The sequence below is a fragment of the Procambarus clarkii genome, chromosome 79 (genome assembly GCF_040958095.1).
Source record: "Procambarus clarkii isolate CNS0578487 chromosome 79, FALCON_Pclarkii_2.0, whole genome shotgun sequence".
Classification (NCBI taxonomy): domain Eukaryota; kingdom Metazoa; phylum Arthropoda; class Malacostraca; order Decapoda; family Cambaridae; genus Procambarus; species Procambarus clarkii.
The window spans coordinates 12,029,437-12,044,134 of NC_091228.1; the positions used below are offsets into that span (position 1 = coordinate 12,029,437).

Sequence of the window (14,698 nt, forward strand, 5' to 3'; positions counted from 1 at the left end):
CTAACTCCACCCAGCACCTAGTGAGTCAACTGAGAGCTCTAGTCCATGATAACTAATTCCACCCAGCACCTAGTAAGTCAAGTGAGAGCTCTGGTCCATGATAACTAACTCCACCCAGCACCTAGTGAGTCAACTGAAAGCTCTGGTCCATGATAACTAACTCCACCCAGCACCTAGTGAGTCAACTGAGAGCTCTGGTCCATGATAACTAACTCCACCCAGCACCTAGTGAGTCAACAATTATGTATAGGACTGCACCTTATAATATATTTGGAACAAATTATTTAACAGCTTTAACGTGAGCAAAAGTTAGGAAGATTTATTTGCCAAAAAATGCAGATAACGGATCAACGTTAATTATGTATAACTCTACACACCTTCATGTATAACTCTACACACCTTCATGTATAACTCTCCACACCTTCATGTATAACTCTCCACACCTTCACGTATAACTCTCCACACCTTCATGCATAACTCACCACACCTTAATGTATAACTCTCCACTCCTTCATGTATAACTCTCCACTGCAGCCAACGTTCTCTCGACTTAGTCCTGCAAGACGACTAAGTAAACAGCCACCGATATAAAGCAGTGTGTGTCGACTGGTGTTTAAGTAGAACTGGAAGAGATTGGCGTACCCCGGGACCGGCTTAGGGAAGAAACGGACGACAGTAAGGGTGCCTGTTGGGAAGCGCTGCTAACCAGACGCTAGAGGCTTTTGCCAGAGGTTCACTACCCCTGTATCGACTGTTTAAGTGGCCCCGATCAGCGTGTGGGCTGAGGTTCTCTCCACTCTCCGGCCAGCAAGTGGCCGGAGAGTGGTCGTGGGGTATAGACACCTCGTGAGACTGTCAGTGGGCTGGCCCACGTACAAGATGAACCTCGCCAGTGTTTTCCAGTACGGTTGGACAAAGTACTGAGTGAGAGAGGCCTAGCTCTACCAAGCACTCAAAGATCAATACACTGTGATCACTCATTCCCAAGGGTGGTTCCAACGTAACTTCCCTTATATCCCACTCATTTAGTGTAAATATCAAATCAAGCATGGCTGGTTCATCTTCCCCTCTCATTCCTGTCGGTCCCTTGATGTGTTGGCTTCGAAAGTTACTTGTTGCCACATCCAGCAGCTTAGCTCCCCATGTGGGACTTTGCTCTCCAAGTCTATCTTCCCGTGGTTGATGTCTCGCATGATTAGTAGTCCAGATCCATTCCTGCTAGCGACAGAAGCTGCTCTCTCTCTCTCTCTATTATGTTTATGGTGGTCATGTTGTTTCTATCATAGTCCTTTCTGGGTTTTCTGTCATTTAGTGGTGGTTTATATATGACTATGACTATAATTTTTTGTCCTCCAATTGTTATTGTACCTGTTATGTAGTCACAGAAATCTTCACAGCCTTAAATAACCATCTCCTCAAAACTCCGGCCTTTTCTTACCAGCAGAGCTACACCACCACCTCCCCTTCCTTCTCTCTTTCCTCACTACATAGTTCTCCTGTGGAAACACTGCATTTGTTATGGTTTTCGTTAACTTTGTTTCTGTGAGTGCTATTATGCCTGAGTTTTCTTCTTGTTCCTATTCTCTAAGTTCATATGATTTATTTGTAATTCCATCTATGTTAGTGTACATTGTCTTGAGACTCACTTTCTTCTGTTCATTCTCATGTCCCCTTCTTTGTGAGTGTTCTGCTGATGGGGGAAGCTGTTTCATAAGTGAGAGGATTTGTGAGGTGGATAAGAGTCTCAGAGGATACTGGGGAGAGGGGTGGGGGGTTCAAGTGAAGGGGAGACTGGGAGGGAATGGGATGAAGGGGGACAGGGGACAGGGAGGGAAAGGGGGAAGGTGGATATGGTGGAAGTGGAGAAGGGGGTAGAAGGGAAGGAATGGGGTGAGAAGGGAAGGGGTACCTGGGAAGGTATGAGGTTAGGAGGGAGGGAGGGCTGACAGAGCATTTGAGTAGGGGCACGGAGGGTTCAGGATAGGGGGGTTTTCTATGAAGAGGAGGGTGGTGGAGTAGCCCTCCCCTCTGGTGTTACTGGGCTGCTTATTGTGGGTTCCCCCTCTCACGTCTGGTGATATTGTGTTTGGGGGCTGTGATTTCCTGGTTTTCTCCTCTCGCCATGCGCTTTTTCCTTGCTTCTGCCGCTATCGCTCTCTCCTACCTTGTCATGTCTATTGGGCTCTATCATATCAAAATTTGAAACTGTGTATGGAATCAGCCTCCACCACATCACTGCCTAATGCATTCCATTTGTTAACTACTCTGACATTGAAAAAATTCTTTAGAACATCCCTGTGGCGCATTTGGGTACTCAGTTTCTACCTGTGTCCCCTTGTTCATGTACAATCCATACTAAACAGTTTATTTTTATCTACTGTGTCAATTCCTCTGAGAATTTGGTAGATCGTGATCATGTCTCCCCTAACTCGTCTGCCTTCCAGTGTCATGAGGTTCAGTGCCAGTAATTTTTCCCCATAGCTCATTCCTCTCAGTGTACTCTCTTTCTCCTCTCATTCCTTGGGGACTAGCCTGATGGCATACCTCTGAACCTTTTCTAACTTCGTTTTGTGTTTGACTAAAGGTGGACGCTACGCTGTGCGTATGCGTGTGTGTGTGTGTGTGTGTGTGTGTGTGTGTGTGTGTGTGTGTGTATTTACTATATGTATCTTGAATTTGTATGTATATTTGTATCTATTTGTATCAAGGCACAATGGGTATAATTGTCTAGTGCATGTTCCATCTTCTTGTTATACTATGTTGGTTACGGGGTCTTGAAGTAGGTAGAATGTTGTTATGTGTTAACTGGCTGTTGATTGCTGGGTTTGAGTTTTTGATGTGCAGTGCCTCGCTGATGTCGAGTCTCCTGTTGTTGTTGTACCTGTCGATAATTTCTGTGTTGCTTGAAAGATTTCTCTGGTGATGGTCTGGTTGTGTGAGGAGATTATATGCTCCTTAAAGGAGCCCTGTTGTTTGTGCATTGTAAATGTAAACTGTGTCTTCTGATTTTTGTCTGTGGTGATAACGTTCCTATTAATAATATATATCCATCAATCACTGCATGGGGAATTGTGTAAAACCCTGATTTGCGTCTCGGAGAGGCTGCAGGATCCGTGTGAATTCAATGGAATTCCCGGTTGCAACTCTTTTGACCGTGTCGTGGCCTAGTCGACTAAGGCGGCGTCTGGGATCATCCCAGTCGAAAGTTCGAATCCTCATCACAGCCCTTGTGGATTTGTTCATAAGAACTTTCACTTTAGAAGGATGGGCTGAACAGAGACCAGGGGTTACCCTAGCTATATATGAAAGAGAAAGTATTTGTCTATCCAAGGATGGAAGCCATAGACTTGAGGTTAATCTCGCACAACTTTGGACGGTGATTGGTGATATTTGGAGTGTTTGGGGGTTGTGGTGGGAGACCTGTGAGGGAGTGCTACTGGTCTAGGCACGGGGTCCACCCGGGTACTGCTGGGTACCGCCTCTAGTAACACAAAGGGTGCATTACCGGCACTAACCTTACGACCAACCTCCTCCAAAGGATCAGCTTCTTGTTAGACAATACACATTTAATTATTGCAACATTATTGTAAGATACCTGAAGAAATTCTCGTTCAATGGTGTTAATTTGAGAAAATTTGAAATTTCTCAAATTTCTTAATTTGAGAAAGCTTTTTTAAGAAAAGAAAAAAATAAATGATTATTTGGTTTATAAAATTATTATAAAATGATTCCGCAAAATGTAAAAAAAATATTGAGACTAGTCTGTTAGTATAATTTAAAAGGAAGTAAATTTACTTAAATTTATCCAGAAAATGGGGCCAGAAAGCCGACGGCTTGTCAAGGGTTCATCTTTCTTTCTTTCTCCATGGCAACACTGTTATACTGAACCATAACATGTCAACACTGTTATACTGAACCATAACATGGCAACACTGTTATACTGAACCATAACATGGCAACACTGTTATACTGAACCATAACATGGCAACACTGTTATACTGAACCATAACATGGCAACACTGTTATACTGAACCATAACATGGCAACACTGTTATACTGAACCATAACATGGCAACACTGTTATACTGAACCATAACATGGCAACACTGTTATACTGAACCATAACATGGCAACGCTGTTATACTGAACCATAACATGGTAACACTGTTATACTGAACCATAACATGGCAACATTGTTATACTGAACCATACCATGTCAATACTGTTTTACTGAACTATAACATGTCAACACTGTTATACTGAACCATAACATGGCAACACTGTTATACTGAACCATAACATGGCAACACTGTTATACTGAACCATAACATGGCAACACTGTTATACTGAACCATAACATGGCAACACTGTTATACTGAACCATAACAAATTTGAACCAACCTATATTAGAGCTTTCAGGTTTCGCACTCGCTATCCTTTCTCTCCTCTTTCTTTCACAGTATTTATAGTCGTCGATCTGAGAGCCGAGCCATCGTCCCACATCAAAACTTCCAGCAAAGTTGAACACTGCTTCCAGGGAAATGGGGTCAGGGTTTACTGCCAGCAGCTCTGTGCTTCTGTCTACCACTCCTGGGTTTAGGAAATAATAAAGCTTTATGTTAGTGTCTGGGCTGGCATATGCATATAAATATATAGTATGGTAAAATAAGAATAGAATTTTCTTACTGTACTAGAATAACAACAAAATTTGCTTGTCCTGCTTGAATGAGCATCAGATTTTCTCAGCACATGCTTCCCTCAAGCAGGTCTAAGTCAGCCTTGGCGTGCTTTACTTACCCAGGCTACACACAGAGTCTGGCTCTGAGGAGAGGGACAGAGAGGCTTGTTCCCCAGGTTGTACGCGAGAGGCTGACCAAGTGAGGTTTACGGTGTTACTGAGGCACTTGTCCACCTCCAGCTCCCTCGAGTCCGCCACAACCTCCCCATCTTGACGGGTATACCACACCAACACCTGCAAAACATTATCAGTCTTAGTGCCCCTCTTCATATGGCATACCAAACCTGGAACATATTATTGTTTTAGAGTTATTAATGGAGGGGAAAAAATAAGGTTAATGTCATCATTCCAGGTTACACATTCTACCAACAGTGTTACAGACCCAATAGCTGGTCATATTTGGGACGGGAAGATGATTATCTAGCACGCAGCATCCCAGTATATTGAATTAGCTATTTAGTTGTCATACATTGATAGCAGTATTGGCGTTGAGCTCGGCCTGCAAGCTGTTCACACTCCGGGTCCTTTCCAGACTTTTCTTCTGAACATGAAATAAAAATGTCAGTATTTTTCACATTTTAGGTAAGTAAATACACAATTCTAAGACGTGGGACAAAATTTTAGCAGTGTAGCCTTAAAAATAATTACAAATAAAATAAAATTGCATCTTTAAAAACGAAACGTGCACAAAAAAATGTTAACTTAAAATTTTGAAACATATAAATTGTAACCGATTAATCGTTTCAAAGTTGCAAAAACTCACTTTTAATTAAATAAACTTGAAACTTTTCCCCACTAATAGGAGAGGCAGATATGGGCTGATTATTATCAAACTTTACACATCTGTTGAGTCTGGCGAACTCATTGTGGTACGTACTGTTGCAACTATATGGATTTTGAAGCAAATGAGAAAAAATTCACGAATCAATGATAATTTTACTCATTAGCAGATATATATTTCTGCATATGTATATCTAATTTCTTTAGTTAATGCATTTAGTTTTATCTTGTAGCACATTTATACACTAAAAGCCATGTATTCGGTATGGCTAATATATGTATTCCCTGTATACACAGTATGTTGTATTTAATTTAGTATACCATGTATAGTGTATATTTATTATTCATTTATTGCAATAAAAGTCCAGGGCCTTTCTCTTACAACAAGCCACAATTGTGTCCGCCTACAACAAGCCACAATTGTGTCCGCCTACAACAAGCCACAGTTATGTCCGCCTACAACAAGCCACAATTGTGTCCACCTACAACAAGCCACAGTTATGTCCGCCTACAACAAGCCACAGTTGTGTCCGCCCACAACAAGCCACAATTGTGTCCGCCTACAACAAGTTACAATTGTGTCCAATTACAACAAGCCACAGTTATGTCCGCCTACAACAAGCCACAGTTGTGTCCGCCTACAACAAGCCACAATTGGGTCCGCCTACAACAAGCCACAGTTGTGTCCGCCTACAACAAGCCACAGTTGTGTCCACCTACAACAAGCCACAGTTGTGTCCGCCTACAACAAGCCACAGTTGTGTCCGCCTACAACAAGCCACAGTTGTGTCCACCTACAACAAGCCACAGTTGTGTCCACCTACAACAAGCTACAGTTGTGTCCGCCTACAACAAGCCACAGTTGTGTCCACCTACAACAAGCTACAGTTGTGTCCGCCTACAACAAGCCACAGTTGTGTCCACCTACAACAAGCCACAGTTGTGTCCGCCTACAACAAGCTACAGTTGTGTCCGCCTACAACAAGCCACAGTTGTGTCCGCCTACAACAAGCCACAGTTGTGTCCGCCTACAACAAGCCACAGTTGTGTCCGCCTACAACAAGCCACAGTTGTGTCCACCTACAACAAGCCACAGTTGTGTCCACCTACAACAAGCTACAGTTGTGTCCGCCTACAACAAGCCACAGTTGTGTCCACCTACAACAAGCCACAGTTGTGTCCGCCCACAACAAGCCACAGTTGTGGCCGCCCACAACAAGCCACAGTTGAGTGCTCACTACACGACCATGTAAGGCTGGAGGGAACATGTTGAGGACCTCCCCAGACCAGCGGCCACACACGCGGTGTAACTCTTCTTCCAGGCGGTGTTTTGCTGACTGTATTATAGCGCTACTTTACCAATTTCGACCTGTGTATTTTCACATAATAGTTTCAATAGTTTGATTTTCACATTCAGTATTCATGGTATATAAATAAAATAAGGATATATTATGGCAAAAAAAAAAACGCAGGTGTGTTGACTCAAGAGCATAATCCCTCCTCTCCTGAACGTCACAGTGAGGGGTGAGACCTCAGACTGGCGTGAAGTCACCAGTGGAGTCCCACAGGGCTCTGTACTTGGACCTATCCTGTTTCTGATATACGTAAATGATCTCCCGGAGGGTATAGACTCATTCCTCTCAATGTTTGCTGACGAAGCCAAAATTATGAGAAGGATTAAGACAGAGGAGGACAGCTTGAGGCTTCAAGAAGACCTGGACAAGCTGCAGGAATGGTCGAACAAATGGCTGTTAGAGTTTAATCCAAGCAAATGTAATGTAATGAAGATAGGGGTAAGAAGCAGGAGACCAGATACAAGGTATCACTTGGGAGATGAAATACTTCAAGAGTCCGAGAGAGAGAAAGACCTGGGGGTTGATATCACGCCAGACCTGTCCCCTGATGCTCATATCAAGAGGATAACAGCAGCAGCATATGCCAGGTTGGCTAACATAAGAACGGCCTTTAGAAACTTGTGTAAGGAATCTTTCAGAACATTATATACCACATATGTCAGACCAATCCTGGAGTATGCGGCACCAGCATGGAGTCCATATCTAATCAAGCATAAGACTAAAATGGAAAAGGTTCAAAGGTTTGCCACCAGACTAGTACCCTAGCTGAGAGGTATGAGCTACGAGGAGAGACTACGGGAATTAAACCTCACTTCGTTGGAAGACAGAAGAGTTAGGGGGGGACATGATCACCACATTCAAGATCCTCAAAGGAATTGACAGGGTTGATAAAGACAGGCTGTTTAACACAAGGGGCACACGCACTAGGGGACACAGGTGGAAACTGAGTGCCCAAATGAGCCACAGAGATATTAGAAAGAACTTTTTTAGTGTCAGAGTGGTTGACAAATGGAATGCATTAGGAAGTGATGTGGTGGAGGCTGACTCCATACACAGTTTCAAGTGTAGATATGATAGAGCCCAATAGGCTCAGGAACCTGTACACCTGTTGATTGACAGTTGAGAGGCGGGACCAAAGAGCCAGAGCTCAACCCCCGGAAGCACAACTAGGTGAGTACAACTAGGTGAGTACAATGTTAACAAAGCGCTTCGTCTCGCACAAACAACGCTCCTGCCATGTGTGTGTGTCAAATGTTCTGACAAAGAAGCAGCAGTAGATGTCACACTGATAATTTTATTTTTATAACATTTTAATATATAAAATACTATCTACATATACAGTAGTATTATTTCATAGCAATGACGTTTTATTTCTGTCTAGGCCGTCAACAGGCCGTCGGCAGTTCGCAGGTGTAAAGAGGTTGAAGAACACACCTTTAGAGCGCAGGCGGGAGAAATATATAATAATTTACACTTGTAAAATATCAGAGGGTCTGGTTCCAACTAATATTTTAATATTAATGTTTTCCCTCTAATATTATTATTTTCCCTCTAATAATATTATACCCTCGAATATTTTCTTCGAGAATTTTCTCGAAGTAAAACTAACTAATCTCGGTAAGTCATATGAGCACAGACGTTGTGGTGTCCAGAGTAGGGATAATGATTCCACAGAACCCTGCCCCACAGTTCCCAGAAATCAGGTAATTGAGCATTATTCTGAAACTTCGACATCCCTTGGTGAGTCTCTAGGGGAGTCCCGGTGAGTCCCTGGAGAGTCCCCTAAGAGGTCCCTCGGAGTCCCCTAGGAGGTCTCTGGGGAGTCCCCTAGGAGGTCCCTGGGGAGTCCCCTAGGAAATCCCTGGGGAGTCCCCTAGGAGGTCCCTGGGGAGTCCCCTAGGAGGTCCCTGGGGAGTCCCCTAGGAGGTCCCTGGGGAGGATGATAACAACGATGTCTAATGATGAACGCCAAGTGAGGCGCTCTGCCAGACATAAAAACAAACTTCTGGACTCTTATTCAGAACACTGTATACAGCTGCTTGTGAGAAAGAATGTGGGTTACATCCGAAAATTTGGTTTGTAATGCATTTACACGTGCATTGTGTCTTCACTTTCATTGAAGCACTGTGGCTTTTTGGTAAGTTTCTCCAAAAATATAATATATTTATGAAGAAATTCATGCATGTAATATTTCTCATATATTCAAGAAATTTGCACGTAGAATGACAGTTCAGATAATCTTGAAGTTAAAGGTTTGGTTAATAAACAATGAAAGCTTAGTAAGAAAACTGCTAGCAATCTCTCAAGGTTATTTGTGCATCCTTAAAGTGGGGAAGTTGAACGACTCGCAGCAGGCAAATGTTGCAAACGTCTATCATTATCTTAAACAAATTATCCTTACTGAGTAGACTTACTAAAAAGCAAATATAATCCTTATACAGACCTTGACCTTGGGAGATGCAGTTGGAGGAATGTTGATATTGATGTTGACGACTCCCCTGATGGTGTTGGGGAGGGGAGGGGGGAGAGGCTCCACCAGGTGCTCCACACTGATGGGCAGCTCCCCGCTGGTCAGCTGGTACTCCTGGCTGTTACGAACCCGGATCCAGCGTCCGAGCAAGGAGCAGTAACAACTACGCCATCTGTGGGTCAGCTCCCGAAACCCCCGCCAAACGAACGACGACACCGGATGAGGACGGCGAACATCGGCCACAAGGGCCAGTTCCCAGACCTGTGCAGCTCACAACACAGCCGCTCCTGACCTCTGGTGAGGTGGTGCTCCGACGACAGCGCCATCTATGGACTGGATACGTCAGGTGTTTGTGTCTGAGCCTGTAAGTGTGGTGTTTTAGTGTCCCTGTTATTGATGACGTGGTCTGCTTACAGAGCCGACCTGGGACCACTGTGATGGAAGTGGAGTGAGTCTACCCGAGGCAGCCAGTCTCCATACTGTGAAGTTTGCTGCAGCTGTTGTGACGTCGTCCCCCCGGAAGAACACTGTGGTGTGTTAGCCTGCCAGTGGAGTGGCAGTGAAAGGATTTACCCGGGACCGACTGTTGGAGACGATAATCCACTGGGGTATTGAGGACAGGAGGGCGATTTGTGATATCACACGAGACTCCTGTCTAGGGCGTACCCCTTTTATCGTTCGTGGAGTGGCCGTACCAGCCTTGGTGGCTCAGTACCTGCCAGCAGACCTGCTGGGCGTGTGGTTGACGGCCTCCACGACGGTGCCCCCAGTGGACCTGTGTTTGGCTGACCTGTGGCCAGGGTAGGCTCGGCATTCTCAGAAGACACGTCTTGAGGCCACGAAGAAAGCACCGCGGACTCAGCACCTAGCTTCTTGATCAAGAGTCTTCAGCAGAAGACTAGATTGTGCATGATCCCCTTGTAAAGTGTTAATACCCCTCCCCCTTGTGTACTCTTTTATTCTATATATTTAATCGGTGATGGTAACAAGTATAATATTAAGTTCTTAACTTTCTTTCCCTACTCCCTTTTAAGTTACTTGCGTCACGGATCTCATCCCTTGATAGCCACTACTGGCTTGGGAACGGATACATATATCTTCCTCTAACAACATCAGAGTGAGAACCCCGTTGCGTCCCGAGAGGGCCGTAACACTGGCTGCCCTGGTACTGGACCTTCCCGCGAGACACAACCTGAAGTAATAGTAGAGTGTTAGACCCCGCTGGTCAGCTGGTACTCCTGGCTGCTCTGGTACTGGACATTCCCGCGAGACACAACCTGAAGTAATAGTAGAGTGTTAGGCCCCGCTGGTCAGCTGGTGCTCCTGGCTGCCCTGGTACTGGACCTTCCCGCGAGACACAACCTGAAGTAATAGTAGAATGTTAGACCCCACTGGTCAGCTGGTGCTCCTGGCTGCTCTGGTACTGGACCTTCCTGCGAGACACAACCTGAAGTAATAGTAGAGTGTTAGGCCCCGCTGGTCAGCTGGTGCTCCTGGTTGCCCTGGTACTGGACCTTCCTGCAAGACACAACACTAAGTAATAGTAGAGTGTTAGGCCCCGCTGGTCAGCTGGTACTCCTGGCTGCTCTGGTACTGGGACCTTCCCGCGAGACACAACCTGAAGTAATAGTAGAGTGTTAGGCCCCGCTGGTCAGCTGTACTCCTGGCTGCTCTGGTACTGGACCTTCCTGCGAGACACAACCTGAAGTAATAGTAGAGTGTTAGGCCCCGCTGGTCAGCTGGTACTCCTGGCTGCCCTGGTACTGGACCTTCCCGCGAGACACAACCTGAAGTAATAGTAGAGTGTTAGGCCCCGCTGGTCAGCTGGTACTCCTGGCTGCTCTGGTACTGGACCTCCTGCGAGACACAACCTGAAGTAATAGTAGAGTGTTAGGCCCCGCTGGTCAGCTGGTACTCCTGGCTGCCCTGGTACTGGACCTTCCTGCGAGACACAACCTGAAGTAATAGTAGAGTGTTAGGCCCCGCTGGTCAGGCTGGTACTCCTGGCTGCTCTGGTACTGGACCTTCCCGCGAGACACAACCTGAAGTAATAGTAGAGTGTTAGGCGCCGCTGGTCAGCTGGTACTCCTGGCTGCCCTGGTACTGGACCTTCCCGCGAGACACAACCTGACGCAAGCAAGTAGCTTCGTATGCAGGTCTAATGGTCAATGAGAATTTTAAGTTGTATATTTCATTAAACAAATTTTATATCTAACATTCATTAGAACTCTTCCAGCTAAACAATTGAGGATCCCGGGGTAAGCCCCAGCCAGGACAGAAATGGTTTGGTATGGTTCCTTTCACCTGGCGACTCTGTTCACCTAGCAGTAAATAAGTATCTGGGAGTTAGGTAACTGTGGGGGTTGCATCCTGGTGAGGGTCAGCAGGGTCAAAACCCCCCAACATGGGTGGTGAATATTGCCGGAACAGAGGCGGACTTTTTATTAAGAAGCAAACCAGTTACTGCAAGGAGTGGATGGCCAACAGGCTGTAGTGGATATATGGGCCTGCGGCCTGCTACAAGGAAAAGCATGTTGGATGAAATTTTTTAAATAATTAATAATTGTACATGATTAACCAAAATAAATATAATATAGTTATACTAATTGTGTTATTTTTTCCCATTTTAAGTAAAGTGTATTCATGCCAAAAAAGTATATTTACCTCTCTATAACAATCCCCTCGAGCATATAACTTGCATGGCTGGTTCATTCAGTTTTACTCATTTTCCTCTGCTAAGTAATTAAATTGATTTATGGCCACAATACTTATGAGTTCACATACTTTGTAATTACAGTAACATCAAAAATCACTTTAGGATCATGTACTATTACTAAAAGAGTAAAACTATATTGCACAAATGTTGCCATTGAACCTTACGATACTCAGAGTTAATGAGATACTTTGCCACTAATAACCTATGGAGATCAGATCTATTGTGCAGTGTTAATACTTAATTTATGATCATTACGAACAAACACGAAGGCACCAATTTCCTTGAGCATAACACATGTCAGGTAGACAGCGTTAAATTTCCTTACAATTACCTGGACAGTAAAGATGGCGGAGGTCTGGTCGGAGGCGGAGAAGAGGACTGGCAGGAGGTGGTCTTGGGCCTCTCCAGGCACACACTTGAGCTTGCCCTCCGGGGCGTGGATCAACAGCGACGAGTTAGAGGGAGAGAATGAGTGCTCCAGGGTCTTCGAGAACTCTGACTGATGCATATTCGCCCGGGAGTTCAGGGCCTTTATCTGAGGAGAGTTAAACACACTTAGCATATTACACAATGATCACTAAATCTTTTTGGAAAAGTCAAACCAGTGTACTCAAGCTTGCTCTCACTTTTTGGTGTTATCTGGTAAATTTCAGTAGGTTAACAAGCCTTAGGTAATTGCATGAAGCCTCCGAGACCCACCCTCCGAGGCCCACTGTTGCACGAAGCCTCCGAGGCCCACTCCCCGAGGCCAGCCTTACCTAGCAAGAAGGAAACTCAGTCTGGCTGTCTACGAGGTGCAGGAGCAAGGGGAGGAAAGGTATCAGGGGAAAGCGCAACCCATTTTATTATGACTATATAACACTGGGAAGGGGTCAGCATAAGGATTTGGGACGGGAGGGTGGAGAGGGGAGGGAAGAATGATGCCCAACCAACTTGGACGGTCGAGTGAGCTGCCTGAAAAAAATGGTAACCCCGAGGAAAAACATCCCTTCGGCGACCCGTGATCGATGAACCTTGGTCAACCTATTGATTTCACTGCACCAACATCAAAGTAGTTAGTAACCCCCCATTTGGTTTGTAATGCACTTACACGTGCATTGGGTCTTCACTTTCTTCACAAAAAGCCGCAGAGTTCAGGGCAGACTTACACTCCCAGAATAAAGTATTACACGTCTCCAAGTACAACAAGCATATGCTTGGCACGAGACCACAGACAGTATTCAGCCGGGCTTCTTAACCACGAGCCAGACTGTTACAGGAGAACCTACAGGGTGTTCCGAGGCGCCACCAGCGAAGCCCGATGGAGCCACACAGATCCCAGCACACAAAGTAGCTGCTATACGAGGTGTGATATCCCCGGTAACCTGAACTTTTTGTGAAGTATTTTTTGGCTGGAAAGTAGGGACGTGGAGGGATGGAATCATTACACATTGATGACACTCGTCCCACACGCCGGAAAAAGAAGTTACCGACAACGTTTTGGTCCGTCCACATCCTCATTTCTTTTCAGACGTGTGAGATGGACGTCAAATTTTCATACAGTTATTGTGATTTTTTACATTAAATTATGAAGTTTATAAAGTCATCCTATTTAAGAGTGGAAGAAAATTACTTTTTTTGAGGTCTTTGGACCCTAAGACTATTTTTACCATATTCTTTAAAGTTTTATTTGCATGCTCTTATTTACTCTGGCTCTCATATGGATGTATGACAGTCTGATACCCGCATTATAAAGGTAAACTCTACTTTAAGCTCTATAGAAAAAGCTGCAGATGGCAAGGAGGACGGCCATGAGTGTCCAGGAACTCCTAATAGCATACAGCACTCCTGGGCTGTGCATCTCTGCCAGTTCTTGCAGTCATTTGCAATAATCCAAACGTTTTGGAAACAAAACAGCAGTTGAGTATAACCTTGAACAGGTGGGCAGAAGCTTTGCCGGTGACCGAAGCTGCAATACCAAAAGCCAAGCTCTCATGGAAAGACCAACCGGCTATCAATAGTCAAACTCTCACATTCAGAGAACATATAGAACAGCACACAAGACGGTGAAAAGCGGTCTTAGAAACCTGGTACACAGTAACAACTACACTTTAAGAAAATGTTCCAAGAAACCGAAAGTGAATGGTAGCAACACAACTACCGTGAACCACCAGCACAGAAGTAATGAGGCAACACAACTACCGTGAACCAACAGCACAGAAGTAACGAGCAACACAACTACCGTGAACCACCAGCACCGAAGTAACGAGGCAACACAACTACCGTGAGCCACCAGCACAGAAGTAACGAGGCAACACAACTACCGTGAGCCACCAGCACCGAAGTAACGAGGCATCACAACTACCGTGAACCACCAGCACAGAAGTAACGAGGCAACACAACTACCGTGAGCCACCAGCACCGAAGTAACGAGGCATCACAACTACCGTGAACCACCAGCACCGAAGTAACGAGGCATCACAACTACCGTGAACCACCAGCACAGAAGTAACGAGCAACACAACTACCGTGAACCACCAGCACCGAAGTAACGAGGCATCACAACTACCGTGAACCACCAGCACAGAAGTAACGAGCATCACAACTACCGTGAACCACCAGCACAGAAGTAACGAGCATCACAACTACCGTGAACCACC

General features: G+C 45.1%; 1 protein-coding gene and 1 pseudogene across 1 annotated transcript in view; both read right to left on the reverse strand.

Annotated features, from left to right (window-relative positions):
- Nucleotides 1-14,698, reverse strand: part of LOC138357662 (murinoglobulin-1-like) — a 202,572-nt pseudogene that overhangs the window by 76,032 nt on the left and 111,842 nt on the right.
- LOC138357615 (murinoglobulin-2-like) overlaps nt 11,405-14,698 on the reverse strand; it is a 28,829-nt gene continuing 25,535 nt past the window's right edge. The window contains exons 4-5 of the mRNA XM_069314611.1: nt 12,391-12,594; nt 11,405-11,470 (exon numbers count right to left, since the gene is read on the reverse strand). Of these exons, the coding sequence (XP_069170712.1) occupies nt 11,405-11,470; nt 12,391-12,594 (270 nt within the window). The remainder of the gene's footprint in view (nt 11,471-12,390; nt 12,595-14,698) is intronic.